This window comes from Mixophyes fleayi, chromosome 3 (genome assembly GCF_038048845.1).
Source record: "Mixophyes fleayi isolate aMixFle1 chromosome 3, aMixFle1.hap1, whole genome shotgun sequence".
In the NCBI taxonomy this organism is placed as follows: Eukaryota; Metazoa; Chordata; class Amphibia; order Anura; family Limnodynastidae; genus Mixophyes; species Mixophyes fleayi.
The window spans coordinates 261943584-261968560 of NC_134404.1; the positions used below are offsets into that span (position 1 = coordinate 261943584).

Below are 24977 nucleotides of genomic sequence, written 5' to 3' on the forward strand. Positions count from 1 at the left end.
ACATACTGGTAGGTTAATTGGCTGCAATCAAAAAAAAAATTGACCCTAGTCTCTGTCTGTCTCCCTCTCTGTCTGTCTTTGTGTGAGTGTGTGTATATATTAGGGAATTTAGACTGTAAGCTCCAATGGGGCAGGGACTGATGTGAATGAGTTCTCTGTACAGCGCTGCGGAATTAGTGGCGCTATATAAATAAATGATGATGATGATGATGATGATGATGATAGGGATCTCAGATCATCGTCTGTTTACCGGCTCCTTCTGCTGGGCACTCAATCCTCATAATGAAAAGAAACAGCTGATCTATACCTGTGTTTTGTATTGCTATAAATAATTAGGAGCTAATAATTTGTCCCTGTTTTAGTAATATCACACAAGATATTTTCATAACTAAGAAGGAAAGCTCTTCAATATGCCAGAGCATTTTCTTAATGTCTATAAAGCTCTATAATGATATTGAAGCAGATATCGAGACACTATTTAAAGGGTCATTATTTATTAAATATGCTGTTTAGCAGCAATTTGTATTGTCATGACAGCCTTTTCTAGAACCAGAATCAGAAGGAGGTTCATTTAAGATAAATGATTAAGTACATTTATGGTTGCCAGCTGCTGTTTTAAGATTTCTACAATGACTAGTTCATTTGTCATGTTTCCACCTGGCACTGTCTCTCCTCATTCCACTGGTAACTTCACATAAATGCCGGTCACTAATGTCTGCTTTATTATTGTGGCTACACACAGCTTCCCTACCTGCAAATACAAATGTTATTCTGCTATCTTATGTACCAAGTGCTCCCCATACCTCTAGAGGTTGTAAGCTCATTTTGAAAGGACCATCATTATCTTCTGTTTCATGCAATTGTAAGTAATTTGTAGGCTTTGTTAGAGCTTACATACATATAATGTTAGCTGCATATACTGTAGGTAGTACTTAACGAGTATGTATACACATAATATATAAATAGGTAAAGCAAATCTGGAATGTTCCTAATCTTGTGCTGTGCCCCTGGATTCTTTTTCTCTCACAACAGCTTTTGTTATCAATCAGGGATAGATATGCATTATATAGTTCTGTTTGATGTATATTTTATTTGTATTAATCCAAATTTTTACTTTAACAGATTGAATTTATACGGACTAGGAGTGGTAAGTGCACAGTGGCTTGTTAGTGAATATGTTAGAATAGTTACTTATTGAATAACAGTTTACCTTTTGGGTCATGGTCCCAGTGTCGGAAGGAATCTCATCCCCCCTTGCCTGCCCCCTTGTCTTCTTCTACCCACATCTGCAAACAGCTGTAGCCTGCCACCACAGTAGTTATGTCATTGTAACTAACCCAATGACAAAATGATTTGTAGGTTAAATGAGAATATAAAAAAATTGCATTATTGGTTCTTTGTACAGCATTATCTTTTACTATTTTCTGTAGCTTAATAACAATTAGTAAGTAACATGGTCAGACAAGCTGCAATCAAATACTGTACTAAATGATCAGTGTCTTTCCTCATCAGTAATTGCAGTAGCATGACCTAATGGCCATGACATGTTTAGTGAGTTAGAGAAATTCACGCAATTAACTTTAACACACATTAATATGTGAATGGAGGGTGTACACACAGGGCTGCCAAGAGGGGGGGGAGCGGGTACATTTTACCCGGGCCCGGGCTGGGCCCTCGGTTCTAATTTCTAATTTTTTTTTTTTTATCTTGCTTTTTTTTTAATGTTTTTGTTTTTCTCCACGGCGGGTGGGGGGTCGGGTCGGTTCGTTGGTGGGGGAAGCTGGAACAATAAAACAAAATAAGAAAAAAAAAAAAATACTCACGTGACCGCGGCGCCGCGTCCCTCCTCTTCTCCATTCACACTGACTGCCGGGCGTGACGTCATCAAGTCACGCCCGTCAGTCAGTGAGGAGCGCCGGACAAGACACAGCTAGAAGAAAGAAGAGAAGACAGCAGAGAAGAAGAGAAGAGGAAAGAAGCTGACAGGAGGTAAGTAAAGAAACGGAGAGGCAAGGGGAGTAAAGGGACAGTACTATAAAGAAGGGGGAGTAAAACAACGGGGGAGAGAGGCTGAGAATAAATAAAAAAGTAGAGAGAAACAATAAATAAAAAAGGGGAGAGACACAATAAATAAAAAAGGAGAGAAACAATAAATAAAAAAGGGGAGAGAAACAGAATAGTTAAAAGGGGAGAAACACAGAATAAATAAAAAGGGAGAGAAGCACAGAGTTAAAATAAAAAGGGGAGAGAAACAGAATAAATAAAAAAGGGGAGAGAAGCACAGAGTTAAAATTAAAAGGGGAGAGAAACAGAATACATAAAAAAGGGGAGAGAAGCACAGAGTTAAAAAAAAAAGGGGAGAGGCACATTTAATAGTGGGAACTATTAATTTAAGATGGGGTGGTTTGGGGGCTATTGAATATTGGGGTGAATTTAGGGAGAATGAGGTCTATTTATTAAATGTGACTATGAATTTATTAATGGCAGTGATGGTTGCGGGAAATAGGTATTGCTAGGCTGTTTGCAGGAAGGGAAATAGGTTTATTTATTAAATGTGAATACTATTATTTTAATGTTGGGGCTGGAGGAAGGCCTAATTATTAATCGTGGGTGCTATTGATTTAACGCTGCGTCTGGCTGTAATTTTCTAAATGTAGCCATTTTTTTCCCAAATAGGTCCTTCAACATTCCATAATCCAGACAAAGCCGCAACTAAAGAAACCAGCAGCTACAGGTGGTGAAAGTGAGAAGAACAGGTAAGAGAGAGCAGCAGAGTGTGTGAAATGTTGTGATTCTAGTAGGGACAATGGGAATTTTTGGTGAGTGTCGTGCCTAATGTAAGGTGCAGGCCAAGACTGAACTGTTTGTGTACACACTGCATTCTTTGTATACTACACTGTGGTGGTAGATGTCTTAAAAGTCAGGAGTGCTGGGACATATGTGACGCTCTGGTGAATTCAGAACCTAGTGATTTTGATGTGCTAGCCACGCCCCAACGGTGCATTGGCACGCCCCAAATGTATGACCACACACCCCAAAAAATTTGCACCGCTGTTAGGCTAGCCACGCCCCAACAACGCATTGCCACGCCCCTGAATGTATGACCACACCCTTGACGGCGCAATTTTTTTGGGGGGGCTTACTCGACTATGAGGGGGGCCCCATGAATTTGTTGTACCCGGGCCCTGAATTCCTCTTGGCAGCCCTGTGTACACAGGCATAGGAATCAGTCATTTTAACACGTAATTAGTTCACTTCAGTGCCAATATGTCATTCCCCCAATATGTAAATGAGCCTTTAATGATATAATTTAAATTTGCTACCTGTTAATACCATCTCTTTCAACCCACAGCTTCCAACTGCAAGCATTACTTGTGAGTATATGTTTACATACAGTTGTCAGTTTAAAAGGATCATAGGGGGTATTACCAACAATTGTGCAAATTAATGTTGACTCATCCATCTGTGGTGCCCCAAAGCCCTGTTTTTACAGCACAGAGGAGTGCATAAGCGCTTTTAAAATGCAGGGCTACAAGGGGTTAATTGTGCTCCTGGAGACTTGTGCCCAGGAGTAATTGACAGGAGGAGGATGAAGGCCCTGATTGGCTGGGGGAGTAACAGGAAGAGGATGTGCAGGAAGGAGGAGGAGAGAGTGGCATGGTAGGAGAAAGGGGAGCTGATGTGCAGCCGAGCAGAGAGGAGACTGAGCTGCTGCCGGAACAGGTGACATTGCCAGCACACGCGGACGGAGAACGGCTGGGGACACGCAGTGGGGCGCCAAAGACAGTCTCCACTAACTGCAGAACCCTCTCAAGGTAAAACCCTAGCCTGCAGTGTACTGCACACACCCCAGTGTCAGAGGGAAGAGTGTTGAGAGAATCTATCCAAAACTGACATTGCATTCTTGTACAAGGTAGGACACTGTTCCCTTTGTGAGAGCTTTTCCCCCAGATCATACCTTTACACAGGCTGCAGGGAACAATTAAGACTGTTGTTTCAGCTATATCCTGTGTGTTGCTGATATCTGGACCTATCCCCTGTTTCAGAGCACATGTGCTAATAGAAACGCATTGACTTGTGAGAGAACAGCGCCATCTTGTGGTTGAACTGAGCAACAGCCCCGTGTTTTACTATAATAATGAACCCAGCCTACAGTTTTAACAGCTCCCTTTTTCAGAGAAAATACAGAGACTTAACCGGGACTGTTAACCTTTCTGGAAACCTCTGCAGGACATTTCAACACTACCAAATTCCTGTGCACAGGTCGGCCCAGGACCGAGTTGAAAATATGGTAACGTTACCGGGGATAATATTGGTGCACCAAATGTTTTAGATGGATGTTAATGTTATGTGATTTACCTAAGAGTTGATTTAGTGATATTGAAGGTGTGACATTCAGTGTTAGCGGTACCGCTGCGATTCAAGTTAACCCAGAGGGAATAGCACGGTACCCCAAACACCTGAATTGAAAGGAGCCCTCTAGTGGGCGCGGTAGTGACCGTAAGAGTCTTGATTGGTTATTATCGATGGTTACTTGCATCATCACCAGTCAGATATCGTTAACTTGAAAGTAGTACCTGTGATTACCAGTGTGCCTTAATAGACAAAGAACATTGTAGATGTTATCACTATTGTGCCTTATACGCATCAGGTGTATGTTATATGTTAAATGCTATTGTGCTCTATACTGACCAGACGCATTATTTTGTCATTACTATTGGGCTGAGGGGGTCAGTGGTGCGGTGGCTTACCAAATCCATCCTTACCGCATTCTCAATAAACCCAAGTTGTTTGATCAATCCTTGTCCCTTTCATTGAAGTATTCATCTCCTGGCCACCGGATATCCGAAACAGAAAAGAACCTGACTCGTATCTGGAAGACAAGGTAAGGGAAGGATTTCCCATCAGTACTCGACCACCACACATCTATCATTAGAGGTGCTAAAACATTTAAATATCATTTTAACTGGAATTGCCACTGTTGCATTCTGATTATTAGATTGGGAAATATGCTTTAACTGGGAAATTTGGCTCCCCGAGATCCGAACCCGCCCGAACTTTGCCTATGCGAGTATCGAGCCGAGCAGGCTCGGTACTCTCCCGCCTGTTCGGAATCTAAATCGAGGCAAAACGTCATTGTGACGTCGTCGGATCTCGGGGCTTGGTTCTCGCGATATTTGAAATGCATAAATACCCGCCTCCACAGCAATCCATCGCCATTTGACAGAGGGAGAGAGCAGGGTTAGGTCACAGGCTGTATTAGAGCAGGGACTGAGCATTAATTGTATATCTTATTCTTTAAATTATTATTGCAATTCTGATACCAATTCTATCAGCAATTGTTAGAGGAGGATAAAGGGGGCTTTTCCCCCCAATATTTTGCACTACAAGTGCTTTGGGGTGTCCCATATTCCCCACTGTGAAACACAAATTTTTCTGGCTGCCAAAAGTCATATTTAGCAGCAGTATCTCTACAATTTTTTGCACTACAAGTGCTTTGGGGTGTCTTATATTCCCCAGTGTGAAACACTAATTTTTCTGGCTGTAAAAAGTCAGCAGTATCTATTGAATATTTTGCACTACAAGTACAAAATGGGATCATTAAATTGGATTCAAAGCAGTCCACATATGAGCAGGATCAGCAAGCAGGTGCTGGCACCATTCCTGATGGTAGTGTTCCCAGTACGTCATCTGGTAAAGCCTATGTAAAAGTACATAGTATTTTTAAATCAGGGAAAAAAACACACACCCCAAAAAATGTTACCGTGTTGAAGCGGAAAAGTGTAACTGAGAAAAAGTTAACTGCCAATAAAAAAAAAAATTGCCAACATACCATTCTACACACGCATTGGCAAAGAAAAAATGAGACCTTCACCTTTCTCTATTACTGCCAGATCTAAAAATGTTACTGAGCCTTCTTGCACAGTCACTCGTGACCAAGCAAGACCAAGTAATTTGGAGTCTAAAAGTGGTGCACAACTACTGTTACGCGTGAAAGCAGAGCTGCAAGAAAACAGTAAGGCATTAGAGGATAATGTACGCTCTGAATCAGAAATGACACCAATCCCTGTGGAGAGTACATCCACCAGTGGTATGTCTAATCGTGAGCATTCTGTTTGTGTACCCATAAAGAAGGGCCCTTTCAGCAGTTCTGTTGATGTGTGCCAGAACAGCCCAAGTGTAGCCGGTGATACACAAATTTAGGATGCCACTATGGAATTAGAAGAGGATGAGGGGGAGATTTGTGTAGGCGACGAGGGCACTAATGAGGATGTTGATGAGGATGAGGTTGTTTGTCTAAGTCCTGCACCAGTGGCAGCAGTTCTGGCACGTGACAAGAAAAAGGCCATTGTCATGCCTGGGCATAAAACAAAAAAAATCCACTTCTTATGTGTGGAATTATTTCTACCCAAATCCAGACAACAGTTGTATAGCCATTTGTAGTGTATGTCAAGCCACAGTCAGTCGAGGGAGGGACCTTAACCATCTTGGAACCTCATCTATGTTACGCCATTTGACGAGAGTTCATGGCAAAGTGTTGGGAAAAGCTGAAAGTTCTTCCAAAAAAATTACAAGCACTCCATCATCAGCTAGGACTCTTCGGTCACCGACATTCCGACGGCTACAAAATACACCCACAACACTATCCTCATCAATATCCTCAGTAGCGCTCAGAGTTAGCCCTGCATCCCACTTATTAAGGCTGCATGACTCCTGCACTCTAATTGATTCCTCTGAAGATCTGAAGAAAGCATTGGTCCCACTGCTGCTGCTGTTGCTGCTGCTGGGGGTGAATCGTCAGCCCAGAAGAAGGCCAAGAAAAAGAGCAGTCCTACATTACAACAATTAACTGTGAAACAATCATTTGCTAGGGGAAGCAAATATGACAGCTGTCACCCAGTCGCCAAGCGAATCACAGACGCCATGGCTACCATGTTAGTGTTAGATCTGCGTCCACTATCCCCAATAAACGCAGCTGGTTTTTCACAGTTCATTGAGGTTTTGTGTCTGCGTTACAGAATTCCATCCCGACACCATTTTTCCCATAAAGCTATTCCACAACTACACCAAAAAGTGTGTACAAATGTAGAGATTACACTGAAAAATGCCATTCTGCCCACTGTCCACTTAACCACAGATATGTGGACAAACCAAAGACTATATGACTGTGACAGCTCACTAGGTTGGTCATTCGCCTTCACCAGCAGGAACAGCAGCAGCATGTACACCACTAAGTAACATCTCACAGGCAGGCTACTCTTTGTATTACCGGCTTCACTAACAGGCATACAGCTGACAATTTGTTACGAAAACTAAGAGATGTGATTGATACATGGCTTATACCACTTGGACTCTCCCCAGGATATGTCATTTCTGATAACGCCAACAATATAGTGCGAGCATTACAGCTGGGTGAATTCCATCACATTCCCTGTTTTGCTCACACCATCAACTTGGTGGTGCAGAGCTTCCTAAGAAATAACCGTGAGGTGCAGGAGATGCTTTCGGTGGCTTGTAAAATTTCAGCCCATTTCAGACATTCTGCCACAGCATGTAGGGGATTGCAGCAGCTCCAAGAACAGTTTAACTTGCCCTACCACCAACTTTAGCAAGAGGTGTTAACTAGATGGAATTCCACCCTGTACATGCTTCAGAGGATGTAGGAACAGCGCAAAGCCATCCAAGCGTATTGCACAAGCCATGACATTGGGAAAGGAGGGGGGATGTATTTCACTCTTGCACAGTGGGGAATCCTTTCAGTGCTGTGCAAGGTGCTAAAACCATTTGGAGTTGTGACGTGTGAAGTGAGTGCAGACTTTGCTATCTTGAGCCAAGTCATTCCTTTAATTAGACTTTTGGAAAAGCAGCTTGAGAAACTGAAGGAGGAGATGAAAGAAAGCAATTCCGCAAAGTATGTTGGCCTTGTATATCAAGTACTTAATTCGCTTCACAATGATCCTCAAGTTATTAAAATCTTGAACTCGGATCACTACGTTTTGGCCACTGTGCTTGAGCCAAGGTTTAAGACCTACATTGAGTCTTTGCTTCAAAATGAGCGAGATGTGAACTTTTGCAAGGAGCTATTGCTCAGCAAGTTGGCCACTGAACTGGGCCTTGGCTTGATGACGTGTCCTCCTTCAGTTTCTCAAGCAGCTGCTGCTCGTAAAAAAATTATTTTTTCAAAGCGAAGCAGGGAAGACGCATTTGGCAGACCAGAACAGTTGAACATCTGGGCTGGTTTGAAAGATTTTTCAAAAAAATGTGTGACCATGCCCATAACTCCATCCAATCCGAGTATTAACATGCAAAGAATGGTGGAGGATTATTTTCAAGAGGTAATTGATATGGAAATTGCAGACAGTCCCTTTCCTTACTGGGAAGAAAAGCAGGCCATTTGGAAACCCATGTACAAACTTGCTTTGCAATACCTAAGCTGCCCACCCTCAAGTGTACTCTGAACGAGTATTCAGCACATTCGGGAACCTAGTCAGTGATCGCCTTAGGAGGTTACTTTCAAAAATGTAGAGAAAATGATGTTCATAAAAATGAACTATATCTTCCATGAGGAAGGCCTTCACCATCAAAAACATCCAAGCACTGACAGTTCTCTAATGGCAGATTCAAGCGGCGATGAATTGATAGTCTGTGATGATGACGTACACACTGATGAGGGTGAGGATGAAGCTGAAGATGATGACAATAACATCTTTTTAAAACTTTCTATTTAAGTGTAGGGTGCAATCTACCCCCAAAGAGGAAAGGGATTTGGGGCATTTCTATATCACGTACCGTCTTGAAAGGCTGCTGTTTGGGCAATTTCTCATTAAGGGTAGGGTGTCATACACAGACTGACCCCAAACTGGCTTTGTCCATTTCAATTAATATTGTACAGTCTATAACGGCTGAATTTTTTGGTATTTTATACAAGTGGAGGAGGGCCTATAGAGACAGAAACCAAACTGCCTTTGTCCATTTGTTTACATATTTAACTATAAGTGTAGGGTGTAATATACATCCAAAGACGATGGCTGTATTGCCAATATGCATAGATGGAGAGGAAGACAATCTGGTTTGTGTGTAGAATTAATGAAGGCCTACCAGGAATTAAACTGTTTTTTGGATAATTTATTAGCTTTACAATTACATTACTTATCCAAGAAACAGGTGGAGCACTAAATTTGGTTATTTTAGGCCCAAAAAAATTGATTTTTAAACAAAATAGCAAAACAAAACCAAAACCAAAACACGCAATGACGGTTTGGCAAAAACAAAACCCGACGGTAATCCAAATCAGTGAGTGAGCATCTCTACTTAGAAGTAACTTATGGTATAAATTTAAATATATAAATAAGCGCCCTGCACTATTTCCTTTAGTTTGCCAATGCACTTATTTTTGATATTGTGTATATTTTTATTTTTTTTTAAACTCTTTATTTGAAGAGGAAACAACAGGAACAGTACAGACAACATTTTTGACAAGAAAAATCTTAGTAATCAAGGTGTTTCCTCTGAGTTTTATACTTTTATATAGGTGGGGAGGGTGAGAAAGGAAGGGAGGGAGGGGTTAAGAAAGGCACAAATATTGTCAACAATATAGCTAATAAATAAATAGGCGCGCTGTCTTGGAACATTGCCAAGAAAAGCTGGGATACACAGTTACTATGACTACCCGAAAGAGAAGTAGCATACAGACATTACTCACCAGCCGCGCGCCATGTCCAGCCTGGGGGGGTCCAGAGGCGGCCCAAGAGTTATGTTACATCTACAGGAGGTGGAGCCGTATTGGATAGGCAGCTACGGCTTTCTAGAAAGTACCACGGGGCCCACACTTTATCGAAGTTATATGATTTATCACGGAGGTAGCACGTTATACTCTCCATGCTTGCGATATGCCCTATGTATGACCGTAACTCCTGCATAGAGGGAGCCCTAGGGTCTATCCAGTGATTTGCTATTAGGGATTTAGCGGCTGCCAGAATATTGGAGATAAGCTTGTTAGAAGGCGCGCTCTCATCAGGTATAGAGCGAGAGAGAAGGAATGACCAAGGATCCTTACTTAACTGTTGTTCTGACACAGAGTTTATGATTGTATGAACCATGTTCCAGAAAGGAACTATGCGAGGGCAGGTCCACCATATATGTAGCATCGTACCTCTCTGGCCACATTCCCGCCAGCAGCTCGGAGTGGCCGTAGAAAACATCCGAGACAGCTTATCAGGAGTATAGTACCCCCTATAGTACACTTTATAAGCAGTTTTCTTAATCAGTGTAGAGATCGAGCTCTTGGCAATCCCCTCCCTGACCTCCTCCCAGCATAAGTCATCTGGAGGAGGACCCAAGTCGTTTTCCCATTCCCGCTCATGTCGGCCTGGAGTATCGAAAGTGTAATCTATGAGCCAATTATATATCTGGGAGATCATCCCTTTAGTGAGAGGTGAATGTAAACACATGTACTCAAAAGAGGTCGGGGTCCGAAGAGCCTCCTGGGGGGGCAAAGACATGACGAATTGTCGAACCTGGAAGTACTCAAAAAAGAGCGGACGAAACGGTTCAAAATTATGATAAAGTTCTGACATAGAAGCCCAAGTTTGATTAACCACCAGGTCCGAAACCACCCGTAGTCCCGCTTTTATTCAGTGTTTAAATTGCTGGGTTGAATTCCCAGGAGGGAAGCGTGGTTTGCCCCAGAGAGGGGTCAGAGGTGAAATAGGGGAGGACAATTTATACTTGACCCGGCATGTGTCCCAGAGGGATAAACAGAATTTAAGAGATGGAAGAGAGGAGGCCGCTAGTGGTCTATCTATATTAGCCAAACCCCAGAGTGATGCCATGGAGGGGACCCCAACATAGTGGGTCTCCAGGTCCACCCAGGCTATGGACTGATAAGGCGCATAAGTTACCGCCACCTGGGTCAAGTGGGATGCTAAATAGTAATATTTAATGTCTGGAAAACCCCTGCCTCCCCGAGCCCTGGGCTTCTTAAGCACTGCTATCGAAATTCTAGGGGGCTTGGCACGCCATATAAACTTAAGAAATGAGGAATGCAAATCCCTAAACAAAGAGTCGGGAACCCTCACAGGGAGAGTCTGGAAAAGATATAGAAGTTTAGGGATCAAGTTCATCTTAATAGCAATAATCCTCCCCAGCCACGATATGATATAGCTCTTCCAAGTCTCCAGGTCCTGTTTGATTTTTGACAGAAGGGGGGGAAGTTTTCCCAATACAATCTCTCATAGGACGAGGTGATATAAACTCCAAGATATTTTATCTTATTTACCTGCCAGCGTAGTGCAAAATTAGTCTGTAAACTGGACCTAAGGTAAGTTGAAGCGTGGAGGAGCATGGCCTCAGATTTAACAAAGTTAATTTTGTAGCCAGACAGGAGGCCATATTCATCCATAAGTTTATAAAGGGCGGGTAAAGACTCCTGAGGATTCGTCAGAGAAAGAAGTATGTTATCTGTGAAGAGAGAGACCTTGAATTCCCGCTGTCCCACTGTCACACCTGAAATCGACGTCGACTGTCTGATCATCGCCGCCAAGGGTTCTATCACTAATGCAAAAATTAAGGGCGAAAGGGGGAAGCCCTGCTTTGTCCCGTTGGAGAGGAAGAGAGGGTCGGAAAGAGATCCATTAACCGGAACCCTAGCTGAGGGAGAGTTATAGGAGGGCAGATACTCCGGTCAGAAATTCAGCCGCGAAGCCGTACGCCTTCAAAGCTAGGTCATAAAATCCCAAGAAATCCGATCGAACGCCTTCTCAGCATCCAGTGAGAGCATCATGGCCGGGAGGCGCCTTTGATTTATGATTTGAACAAGGTCGATCGCGCGGCGAGTATTATCCCTCGCCTGGCGACCCGGGATGAAACCCACTTATCATAATGAATTAGACCCGGAAGGACTTTATTCAGACGGGTAGCCAGGATCTTTGCATATAGCTTAATGTCGACATTGAGAAGGGAGATGAAACGGTAGCTTGCACAGTCACTAGGGTCTTTTCCCTCCTTATGTATAACTACAATACGCGCCTCTAACATTGATTTCGGAAAGGGTTCACCATGTAAGACAGCATTGAACAGGGAGCGGAGGTGGGGAACCAAAGTCTGGGAAAATCTTTTATAGTAGGCTGTGGAGAAGCCATAGGGCCCTGGGGCCTTGGAGGTCTTTCGGGCTTTGATAACTGCCATTATTTCCTCCGAAGTAATCTCATTTAATTGTTGGACTAGGCTGTTGGAAAGGGTAGGGAGGTTCGCTTGCCTCAAGAAAGCTGCTATTGTGTCCGCAGGAGGGGCACTCCCGGGATTAAGAGCATCCAAGTTGTACAGTGCAGAATAAAATTTCTGAAACTCTCGTCCTATTTGATTGGGACGGTAAATAGGTAGGCCGGAAGGCGACTTCAGCGCCATGACGTTGTTTTGAGATCTTTGGGCCCTCAGACGGGAAGCTAGTATTCTGTCAGCTTTATCTCCCTTTTCGTAGAACGTCTGCCTCAGCCGTTTCAAGGCCGAGGCAGTGGATTCAGAGAGAAGGAGGTTCAAATCAGATCTCACCTTTAGAAGTTTGGTCAGTACCTCTTCATTAGGGGAGAGTTTATGCTGTCTCTACAAAATCTGGAGTTGAATAGTTAGTGATGCACGTTTAGAGGTGGCCAGCTTCTTACGGCGCGAGGCCATGCTAATAAGATGGCCACGCACCACTGCCTTATGAGCTTCCCAGAGGGTCATAGGGGAAGTATCAGGAAGGTCATTAAAGAGAAAATACTCGTCAAGGAGGGTCCGGAGCTCTAAGATAAGTGAATGATCATGGAGAATGGAGTCATTAATGCGCCACGAGGACGGGGTACTATGTCTGATAGGTCAGCTGATATAGGAGAGTGGTCAGACCAAACCATCGGGTGTATGTGAGCCGCTCTGAGTCTTAAAGACAGATCGTGGCTGAGAAAGACGATGTCTATTCGTGAGTAGGTACCATGGACCAGGGAGTAAAATGTGTAATCTCGGGATGAGGGTTCCCTGAGCCTCCAGGAGTCAAAGAGGAGATGATGGGAAAGAAGGGATACAAAGGCCTTAGATTTACGGGACTCCGAGCCACTGACGGGAGGGAGCAAAGTGGACGACCTATCTATAGTATCTACTACAACATTAAAGTCCCCTGCCATAATCACTTCTCCCTGGCGTACCTGAGAGAGCAAAGAATCCAGGGCAGCCAGGAATAAACGCCGATTTTGATTTAGGCCATATACATTAACTAGGGTGCATATAGTATTATTGAGTTTGCCCACTAGGATTAGAAAACGACCTTCAGGATCAGAATGAGATGTCAAAAGCTCAAAAGTTACGATATTGTGTATATTTTAATATAGGAATTGTTTATTTCTCGAGACCTGGGGAGAAAGTTTTTTTTTTCAGTTTAAACCTTACTAGAGGAAATGCATTATTTCTGTATTTATATATATATCAGATACAATAAACCTTTGTGTAGGAAGTCTTTTGTGTATCTTGCTGTAAGGAAATGCCTTGTTTGGGGTTTGCAACGTTTCTTGGGGAATTCTTTTTTTGGATGAAATGGGTATTCTGCAACTATTGGAAGAAAGCACCCATGCTAATCTCATGTTGATTAGACCTTTTAATGTGAGTGTCCAATACCCCTTAAGGGAAAAGTAGGGATAATTAGACTTGCTGTCAGATGTCCACTGTAAGATGCAGGAAATCACAGCAAGGTTTTAGGATGTCACAGTAAAGCGTAAATATCACTAGCTTTGCAGTGCATGTAAATCCATGTTTGGATAAACAAATTGCATCCCGATTCTAAAAATAGCCTGTGAGGCTGTGTCTAATACTGTATTAAAAAGAAAAAGAGCCCTTGTAAACTGAAATGTAACATTCTGATGTTCCATCTGACCTGACCACTGATACCTTTAATCAGTGGAACTGTCCTTGTCAGGACACTTGAGCGAAATAAACATCACTCTTTGCTTCAGGACCCTACTTGACAACTTCTTCAATATTGCTGTACTTCTGTGACCTACAGATTAGATCCTAAATCTAATCCGTCCTCCGGCCGTTTGAGGTTTGGACCCAGCTCTCCAGTACCATCGCTCTGCTGCTACCCAGCAGCTCTAGCCGGTGTGATAGGCCAGGGGGAAATCCATCCACAGCACCCTGATCCATACTTAGCTGTCAAAAGTACCAGTCCAAGTGTACCAGCACTGGAGAATGAAACCACTCCTGTCCAAAATTATCCACTCAGACCAGGTAGGATTTGTCCCAGGGCGCGAAGCTAGTGACAATACTACTAAAATAATTGATTTGATCCAGCATGCCACTATTATCAAATCTTCCACCGTTTTATTATCTACAGATGCGGAAAAAGCCTTCGATAGAGTGGATTGGGATTTCATACAGGGAACACTTAGTCATTTGGGTCTGGGGCCGGTGGGGTTGGCGAGAATTCAAACATTGTACACACACCCAACGGCAAGAGTTAGAATTAACGGGGACCTATCAGAACCCTTTAATATAGCTAACGGAACGAGGCAGGGCTGTCCCCTTTCTCCCATGATATTCATCCTATGTAAGGAGGCACTCGCGCGAGCTATTAGAGCAAACCCAGACATTTCCGGGATTTGGGTGGGAGAGAGGGAATTCAAATTAGCCCTCTTTGCGGATGACCTTCTAGCCATCCTTACGAATCCGACCGTCTCAATTCCGAACCTGGTGTCGGAATTTCGTGTTTATGGAGAACTATCCCATTTTAAAATTAATTATTCAAAGTCAGTGGCCCTTAATATTTCCTCCCCATCCAACATAATTGAAGGTCTGAAGTCGGCTTTTCTCTTTGTCTGGCACCCCACGCACCTTAAGTATTTGGGGGTGATCATAAACAAGGACAATTCAAAAATATACGCAGATAACGTCCTAATCTGAGGGATTGGCTTCAGAAGGACTTTTCCCTGATAGGTAGAGTTAATGTCGTCAAAATGAACTTACTCCCGAGAGTGTTATACCTACTACACACGCTACCATTTTGTGATTTTTAATTAATATGTCTCATTTTCAGAAAATGTAAAATTATAATTAATTATGCTAGATTTTTACACCCAATAACACTTCTAAAACAGCACCTCAGGCTGGAAGGGGCAGGGGAAAAAAGGAAAAACCACAACCAATAATTAGTATCTTTCAGAATACATTGTAATGTTCCTCCTCACCTGTTGTTCCTTGCAGGGGGTCCTGATTAGGGATGTGCACCGGCGACTTTTGAGGTCTCGTGTTTTGTGTTTTGGATCCGGATTTTCATTATTTTTTGGGTTCGGATTTGTCTCGCAAAACACTTGACGAAAGGTCTCGGTTCGGATTTAAGGTTTTGGATTCGGATTTTTTTTGGAAAAAACATAAAAAGTTTAAAAATCAAGTTTTTGGGCTTATTTTCACTCCTATGCTATTAGTAACCTCAATAACATTCAATAACAAGCATTTCCACTAATTTACAGTGTATTCTGAACACCTCACAATATAGTTATTAGTCCAAAACGTTGCAACGAGGTATCTTTCTGGACTGCGTAGAGGAGTGGGTCACCACAATATATATAATAAGAAAACCATCAACTTGTATGATTCGCACCAATAAATGTACCTGGACTGCGTAGAGGAGTGGGTCACCACAATATATATTAAAAACCCTGAACTTGTATGATTCGCACCAATAAATGTACCTGGACTGCGTAGAGGAGTGGGTCACCACAATATATATTAAAAACCCTGAACTTTTATGATTCGCACCAATAAATGTATCTGGACTGCGTAGAGGAGTGGGTCACCACAATATATATTAAAAACCCTGAACTTTTATGATTCGCACCAATAAATGTATCTGGACTGCGTAGAGGAGTGGGTCACCACAATATATATAATAAGAAAACCATCAACTTGTATGATTCGCACCAATAAATGTACCTGGACTGCGTAGAGGAGTGGGTCACCACAATATATATTAAAAACACTGAACTTTTATGATTCGCACCAATAAATGTACCTGGACTGCGTAGAGGAGTGGGTCACCACAATATATATAATAAGAAAACCATCAACTTGTATGATTCGCACCAATAAATGTACCTGGACTGCGTAGAGGAGTGGGTCACCACAATATATATTAAAAACCCTGAACTTTTATGATTCGCACCAATAAATGTATCTGGACTGCGTAGAGGAGTGGGTCACCACAATATATATAATAAGAAAACCATCAACTTGTATGATTCGCACCAATAAATGTACCTGGACTGCGTAGAGGAGTGGGTCACCACAATATATATTAAAAACCCTGAACTTTTATGATTCGCACCAATAAATGTATCTGGACTGCGTAGAGGAGTGGGTCACCACAATATATATAATAAGAAAACCATCAACTTGTATGATTCGCACCAATAAATGTACCTGGACTGTGTAGAGGAGTGGGTCACCACAATATATATTAAAAACCCTGAACTTTTATGATTCGCACCAATAAATGTATCTGGACTGCGTAGAGGAGTGGGCACTGGGCACCACAATAAAATATATAAAAAACCTTCAACAGGTCTGTATTACACTGCACATACGGCTGCTCCTCCATCCTCTCCATCATATACATGTTGGAGTTTTAGCGTGTGACAACCTCTTGTTTTTGATAATGTCAGTGCATTTTGAATATTTTTCAATTTGCCCCACACCACTGAATGTACTTTATCTATGATACGCATCTATCTATCTTGACTGCGTAGTGTGGTGGCCCCGGTACACAATTTGGTACCGAGGCCACAATATAATTAAAAAACCCTCCACGGGTCAGAATTCCACCAAAAAAGGGTATGGACTGCGTAGTGTGGTGGCCCCGGTACACAATTTGGTACCGAGGCCACAATATAATTAAAAAATTGGGCATCAACTGTCACCGTTGTTTAATATCTGATACACCTAAATATGGACTGCACAGTGGAGTGGCCCCGGTAGTAAATTTGGTGCCGGGGCCACAATACCTCCTCCAACTTCCAAGTGTAGTGTTTATAAAGACAGACAGCGTCGAAGTGTTATTAGTTGACTTTCTTAACCCTAAAATTGTCCCTGTTGCAAATATTCGTGCAATGGACAGTTACTTTTTTATTGAAAGACTCAAGCTTTCAAGTGTAGTGTTTATAAAATATAAACAACAATACAGTAGTTTTAGAGCACGTCAATACCTCTTGTTTTAAATTATGACAGGGCATTTTACTTTTGGTTTAATTTCTTGAATTTGTTTAAATTTGGTTTTACTTTTTGAACATGGCAAACGACTGTTGATTGGTCATATAATGCAAAAAAAAAAGTTCCAAGATGGAATTGTCCTTGGGCCCTCACACCCACCCTTATGTTGTTGAAATAGGACATGCACACTTTAACAAACCAATCATTTCAGCGACAGGGCCTACCAAACAACTTTGGCTGAAATGATTGGTTTGTTTGGGCCCCCACACCAAAAAAGTTATTCATCTCTCCCTGTACAGACTAAACAGGCTCTACTGAGGCAAGATGTCGTCCTCATCCTCAACCTCTGATTCCTCTCCCCCTACAGTGTGTACTTCCTCCTCATCACACATTATCAATTCGTCCCCGCTGGACTCCACAACCACAGGTCCCTCTGTAGTATCTGGAGGGCAGTGCTGTACTTCATTGAGGAATTGATTATTCATTTTTATAAACATCATTTTTTCAACGTTATGAGGAAGCAACCTCCTTCGCCGCTCACTGACCAGGTTCCCCGCTGCACTAAAAACTCTTTCCGAGTACACACTGGAGGGGGGACAACTCAGGTAAAATAGAGCCAGTTTGTACAGGTGCTTCCAAACTGCCTTTTTTTCCTGCCAGTAACAATATGGACTGTCTGACATGTCTACTTGGATGGTGTCAGCAAAGTAATCATCCACAATTTTTTCTATTGTGACAGCATCCAATGCAGCGAGAGTAGACATGTCTGCAATGGTTGGCAGGTCCTTCAGTCCGGACCAGATGTTATCAGCATCCCCGCCAGTGCCTCTTTTGGGAAAACTGAGCTTTTTCCTCGCAGCCATAGATGTGGAAGAAAATGAGGGTGGAGCTGTTGGCATGTCACGGTCCTCTTCAGAGGACAATCTCCTGACCAGCAGGTCTTTGCACCGCTGTAGACTTGTGTCCGCCGGAAACAGAGACACAACATACGCTTTAAACCGAGGATCGAGCACGGTGGCCAGAATGTATTCCTCTGACTTTAAAAGAGTGACCACCCTCGGATCCTGGCAAAGCGTACGAAGGGCTACATCCACAAGAGCTACATGCTTGGTGTAATCGCAATGGCTTACCAGCTCCTCCCTCACTTTCTCCAGCTGCTTCTGCAACAGCCTGATCAGGGGAATGACCTGACTCAAGCTGGCAGTGTCGGAACTGACTTCTCGTGTGGCAAGTTCAAATGGCTGCAGAACCTTGCACAACACGGAAATCAGTCTCCACTGCGCTTGACTGAGGCTCATCCCCACTCCTTTGCCTATGTCGTAGGTGGCTGTGTAGGCCTGAATGGCCTTTTGCTGCTCCTCCATCCTCTGCAGCATATAGAGGGTGGAGTTCCAGCGAGTCACAACCTCTTGTTTGAGGTGATGGCAGGGCAGGTTCATGCTTTTTTGATGTGTCTATAGTCTGCGGTAGGCACTGGCTGAATGCCGAAAGTGTCCAGCAATTTTGCGCGCCACCGCAAGCATCTGCTGCACACCCCTGTCACTCTTGAGGTAATGCTGCACCACCAAATTAATGGTGTGGGCAAAACATGGGACGTGCTGGAAATTGCCCATATTTAATGCCCGCACAATGTTACTGGCATTGTCTGACACCACAAATCCCCATGAGAGTCTAAGTGGGGTAAGCCACTGGGAGATAATTTCCCTCATTTTCTCTAATATGTTGTCAGTGTTGTGCCTCTTATTAAAGCCTGTAATACACAATGTTGCCTGCCTTTGCACGAGCAGCCATTTTGTAGTTGCTGCTACTGATGCAGCTGTTGCTGTTGCTGCGGAAGGGGATGCATCTACCCAGTGGGCTGTCACAGTCATATAGTCCTTCGTTTGCCCAGAACCACTTGTCCACATGTCCGTGGTTAAGTGGACAGTGGGTACAACCGCATTTTTTAGAGCACTGAGGACACTTGATCGTACTTCTCTGTACATTTTTGGTATCGCCTGCCTAGTGAAGTGGAATCTCGACGGGATTTGGTACCGGGGACACAATACCTCCATCAACCCTCTAAATCCCACTCCACTGATGGCGGACACCGGGCGCACGTCTAACACCAACATTGCAGTTACAGCCGCAGTTATATGCTTTGCAATAGGGTGACTACTATCGTATTTTGTGGTCATGGCAAACGACTGTTGGACGGTCAATTGTTTTGTGAAAGACTTAGCGGTCTTACGACTTCCCCTCTGGGAAGATGACCGACTAACAGCAGCAACAGCAGCAGTGGCAGTAGTAGGCGTACCGCTGCAGGATTCCTCTGATGAATCCCGTATTGAGGAGGACTCAGTCTGGCTGCTGACTTGGGCTGCAGGACTGAATCTGATGGAGATTGTGGAGGAAGTTGACGAGGAGGGTGTTGCTGTTGTGTATCCAACTGGACCACGGGATTTAGGTGTCCCTGTACCGATGAGGGTCCTAGCCCCAGTTCCTGAACTAACCACTGAACTATGAAGGTTATTCAGGTGACGTATAAGGGAGGATGTTCCTAGGTGGGCAAGATCCTTACCCCTGCTTATTTGAGCTTTACATAAGCTACATATGGCCATACATTGGTTGTCTGGATTTGGATAAAAATAACTCCAGACCGAAGAGGTGCATTTTTTGGTCTTCTGACCAGGCATGACGATGGGCTTTTTCATCCCATGGACATCAGCTGTTTCCCCCCCTGGTGCCTCATTTACAATAACCACATCACCATCCTCATCATCAAGTTCCTCCACAGCGCCAGCTACATCATCAATAGCCTCCTCCCGAGCCACCTCTTCCCGTACAGTGATGGGAAGGTCAGGCTTGACAACCACCAACATCCTTGGACTCGCCTTGTGGATTTGTGATAATTTCTCTTTAGAAGGCAGAGTTGTTTGCTTTTTGTTGCTGACAGCATAACTCTCTTCAATTTTTTGTAGGGGGGGGAGGAGGAGGAGGGCTAAGATCCGTGGGTGAAGCTGAACCACTAGTCATGAACACGGGCCAGGGCCTAAGCCGTTCCTTGCCACTCCGTGTCGTAAATGGCATATTGGCAACTTAACGTTTCTCCTCAGATGATTTTAAGTTTCTCTTTTTGCTACTTTTTCTTAACTTGGGCTTTTTGGATTTTACATGCCCGGCACTACGAGATTGGGCATCGGGCTTGGAAGACGACGTTGATGGCATTTCATCGTCTATGTCATGACTAGTGGCAGCAGCTTCAGCATTAGGAGGAAGTGGGTCTTGATCTTTCCCTACTTTATCCTCCAAATTTTTGGTCTCCATTATATGTAGCACAAGATACTGCAGAATGTGTGAACTTGGTAATATTGCAGTACCAATGGACTTATACTGCTGGATTGGTTTTGCAAATTTGGTTATAATTATATATATTTTTTTAAATTTTTAATTTTTTATTTTTTTTTACTTTTTTTTTATTTTTTAAAAACTTGGGAATAATGGGGAAATAACTATGCCCTTAGAAGCACAGAGCACAGGACACAGCACCACTGGACTGAACAGGACACGGCACAGGACCCAGCAGCACTACGGAACTCAGCAGGACAGAGCACAGGACACAGCACCACTGGACTGATACTGCAGAATGTGTGAACTTTGTAATATTGCAGTACCAATGGACTTATACTGCTGGATTGGTTTTGCAAATTTGGTTATAATTATATATATTTTTTTTAATTTTTAATTTTTTATATTTTTTTACTTTTTTTTTAAAAACTTGGGAATAATGGGGAAATAACTATGCCCTTAGAAGCACAGAGCACAGGACACAGCACCACTGGACTGAACAGGACACGGCACAGGACCCAGCAGCACTACGGAACTCAGCAGGACAGAGCACAGGACACAGCACCACTGGACTGATACTGCAGAATGTGTGAACTTTGTAATATTGCAGTACCAATGGACTTATACTGCTGGATTGGTTTTGCAAATTTGGTTATAATTATATATTTTTTTTTTAATTTTTAATTTTTTATATTTTTTTACTTTTTTTTTATTTTTTAAAAACTTGGGAATAATGGGGAAATAACTATGCCCTTAGAAGCACAGAGCACAGGACACAGCACCACTGGACTGAACAGGACACGGCACAGGACCCAGCAGCACTACAGAACTCAGCAGGACAGAGCACAGGACACAGCACCACTGGACTGATACTGCAGAATGTGTGAACTTTGTAATATTGCAGTACCAATGGACTTATACTGCTGGATTGGTTTTGCAAATTTGGTTATAATTATATATATTTTTTTTAATTTTTATATATTTTTTTTTTTTTACTTTTTTTTTATTTTTTAAAAACTTGGGAATAATGGGGAAATAACTATGCCCTTAGAAGCACAGAGCACAGGACACAGCACCACTGGACTGAACAGGACACGGCACAGGACCCAGCAGCACTACGGAACTCAGCAGGACAGAGCACAGGACACAGCACCACTGGACTGATACTGCAGAATGTGTGAACTTTGTAATATTGCAGTACCACTGGACTTTTACTGCTGAATGTGTGAACTTGGTAATATTGCAGTACCAATGGGCTTATACTGCAGGATTGGTTGTGCAAATTTTGTGGTAATTAAAAAAAATTAAATTAGTTTTTGGTATTTTTTTAAATAACTTTTTTTTATTTTTTTAAACACAGGGGAATATTGGGGAAATAACTATGCCCTTAGAAGCACAGAGCACAGGACACAGCACCACTGGACTGAACAGGACACAGCAGAGGACCCAGCAGCACCACTGACCTCAGAAGGACAGAGCACAGCACACAGCACCACTGGACTGATACTGCAGAACACAGCACAGCACAGCACAGAACTAAACAGCACAGCACAGAACTAAACAGCACAGCATGAGATCTACCAGGACAGAGGACCACCTAACACACCCTCCCTCTACCCTGATCAATGCCCGAGTGAAGATGGCGGCGACTAGCGGGGAATTTATAGGATCCGAGTATCGCGAGATCCGACAACGGGATTATGAGTCAGAGCCTCAGTTTCAGATTTGAATTTGGCGCCAATACCCGGATCTGTCTCGGATCCGACTCGGATCGGCAACGTTCGGGTGGGCTCGGATTTCAGAAATCCGAGTGCGCTCATCTCTAGTCCTGATTAGCACAAGCAGCCACTTGTAGTCGATTGGATTCTTTGTTGTAACCTAGCCAGCCCCATCTTGATCCCTGCACTGCAACGGATGTAGTGGTGACCTTCTCCTTAAACTTCTCAAAGGAGCCAAAGTCACGTTTTATTGTCTCTAAAAGTTCACCTAATACAGCAAAATGTATTATCATGAGGAAAAAATACAAAACAATGTCATGTAAGTCGGTAGACAACAAAACATTTGATATGAAACATACACTGACCTTGAGATTCTCCGCCCCCATTGGGAGAAAGATTTGTCCAGAAGATGGTGTGATTTATATGGCCACAACCATTAAATTTAAGGGCAGGCTGGAGAGAGACCTGAGCAGTAACATCACCTAAAAATGGAATGATAATTAGATTCCAAATACAGACATACTTTAAACTACAATGAATTTAGGTTTGTATAGGACTATGAATCCAAAATGTGAGATGACAACATCACACTAGCAGGTGTTTTAAAAATCCAAAACTTTATTATACTTCAGGCTTTTTTATAAAAAGATAAAAATAAAAATAAAAAAAGAGTTTAATAATCATACTCTTCTAGGGCTTCTCCCAACATATTTAAAAAACTGAATAGAGAAAAAAAAAAGATTATTCTATCAACTCTATTTTCTCAAAAAAGTCTAAATATTATCTGTGATCTACTAAGATGCCTAAATTTGTCTCAATGGAAAACCAAAGTTCACTCCTCCAAAAGCAATAGTTTGTGCAGCCAGGTTTTTGCCAGACATAACCAGGGCCTACAATTCCAAATATAACACGAGACAGAGGTCCATGGGATGTTTGAGCAAGTATAACACCCTGAAACCATGGTTGGAATGGTTTTCGGGATCTGAATGTTTAAAAAAATAAGAACCAGGAGTCGAGATAAAGTTGCTAGTCTTTTGGGAGAGTGTTTACCTTTTTGAAAAAGTATGTCCGAGTGATAGTTTCCCATGAGCAGGGCCGGATTTACCACTACGCAACCTAGGCAATTGCCTAAGGCCCAGCGGTCCCCACAGGGCCCTCCCAGGACCGGCAGTGAGACCACCCTTTAAAAATGGGCCGTTACTTATGGGCTAGTTCTATATGCTTGCCCCCCCGGGCTAAAGTCTGCCAGCCAGCCCCTGAATAGTGGTATATGTTATGCTAAAAAACTATAGTGCTATGGATTTTTTCAGGGAGGGGGCCCCAAACCAGTATCTTGCCTAGGGCCCCATGAGGTCTAAATCCAGCTCTGCCCATGAGAGACACTTGTGAATAGTGATACTGTCTATGTTAGCTTATTGAGTGAGGCCAGTGAGGAGTGTATATGTATCCAATGTGACTGCTACATACAGGACAACAGGCCCATCATGCAATGCTGCTTTGTCCAGTGTTGCCACTTGTTAAATATTGCCAAGTAACTAAGAACTGTACTTGAGCATAAATTGTCAATGATGCTAATGATTGTCAATTAAGCTACATTTTTTTTCCATTAAAGACAGAGATGGTCTAGAGCATAGTTGCCTACTCTCCCAGTATGTCCAGGAGACTCTCAAATTTCATGCAGTCTTCCCAGACTCCCGGGAGAGCAGGCAATTCTCCCCAATCTTGGCCACCTCTGTAAATCGAACGGAGGGGGCTGGGCTTTGTGACGGCGTGCTCGCGTCGTCATGCCCCCTTGTTTTTATTGGCCCAGTATAGTGATGACACGATTCTTCGAGCCCCACACACCCTCCTGCCCTCCGAATCTCCCGGGAAACAACTTGCCTATGTTGGTAAGTATGGTCTAGAGCACATTACTATATCAAGTGATAACTGTACCCCACTATACTTACTGCAGCTACATAACATACAAAGTATTTATTACTAAACCTGCATGGTCTAGGGCTCCTGTTCACTGAATTCCCACAAGAACCTGAGATGAGAGACTGAGCTAGAATGAAGTGGCAGGCCCAAGGGTATTTCAGAGGTAGGTGCTAGTAACAAACACAACTATAATGTCCACCAGGTGGCTACACAACTAAATTGTGACAGGTACTGGAGTCGTTATTGCATACAGTGATTTTTGATACCTTTAGCTAGAGCCTCTGCATATTTTGCCTCTGCTATATATAGGTTGTTTACATAAGCAGCATGGTGTTTACTGTGGTGGAGCTGCATAATTTCAGCACTGAGGTAGGGCTGTAGTGCACCATAATCATATGGTAAGTCAGGCAAAGTATGCTTCTGTCTTGAAGCTAGACCTCCCAAAGCAGGAGCTAGTCTAAGGCTAGTTCTGTAAGGAAAAATAAACAAATTAGGAATCAGTAAATTTATTTTGAAAAAATTATTAAAACCATGTCACCGTAACAGTGCATTACATAATGAAACACAGATTTCCCCCCCCCCAAAAAAATCTATATAGATGTCAAAATAATGCAACCATTTATGTCAAATAAGTTATGAACCTCAAAAAACAACCAATTTGAAAAATATCCGAGGCCTAACAAATCCTCTGCCTTAATTCCTTAAGCTGTTATATTCTAGGGGTAAATTTATCAAACTGCTAGTTTCTGGTGGGTTTGAAAAGTGGAGATGTTGCCTATAGCAGCC

At 42.9% G+C, this 24977-nt stretch overlaps 1 protein-coding gene and 1 pseudogene across 1 annotated transcript; both read right to left on the reverse strand.

Moving 5' to 3' along the window:
- The window catches only part of LOC142144530 (proteasome subunit beta type-7-like), a 71757-nt pseudogene extending 56528 nt beyond the window's left edge, over nucleotides 1–15229 (reverse strand).
- A 7146-nt stretch (nucleotides 15230–22375) lies between these two features.
- LOC142142947 (superoxide dismutase [Mn], mitochondrial-like) lies at nucleotides 22376–24757 on the reverse strand. Its single transcript, XM_075200702.1, has 3 exons — nucleotides 24458–24757; nucleotides 22637–22753; nucleotides 22376–22539 (listed from the first exon to the last, which is right to left on the reverse strand). The coding sequence occupies exons 1-3, from the start codon at nucleotides 24543–24545 to the stop codon at nucleotides 22376–22378; spliced, it is 369 nt and encodes a 122-aa protein (XP_075056803.1). The 5' UTR covers nucleotides 24546–24757.
- Nucleotides 24758–24977: the final 220 nt, after the last annotated feature.

Bases quoted from the DNA above. Each gene is read 5' to 3' on its own strand.
- LOC142142947 (XM_075200702.1), bottom strand. From the start codon at position 24,545: ATGCAGCTCCACCACAGTAAACACCATGCTGCTTATGTAAACAACCTA. The intron at 22,754-24,457 runs GTATCAAAAATC...TTCCATTTTTAG, and splicing joins TGCAGAGGCTCTAGCTAAAG to GTGATGTTACTGCTCAGGTC. The intron at 22,540-22,636 runs GTCAGTGTATGT...TTGCTGTATTAG, and splicing joins TGGGGGCGGAGAATCTCAAG to GTGAACTTTTAGAGACAATA.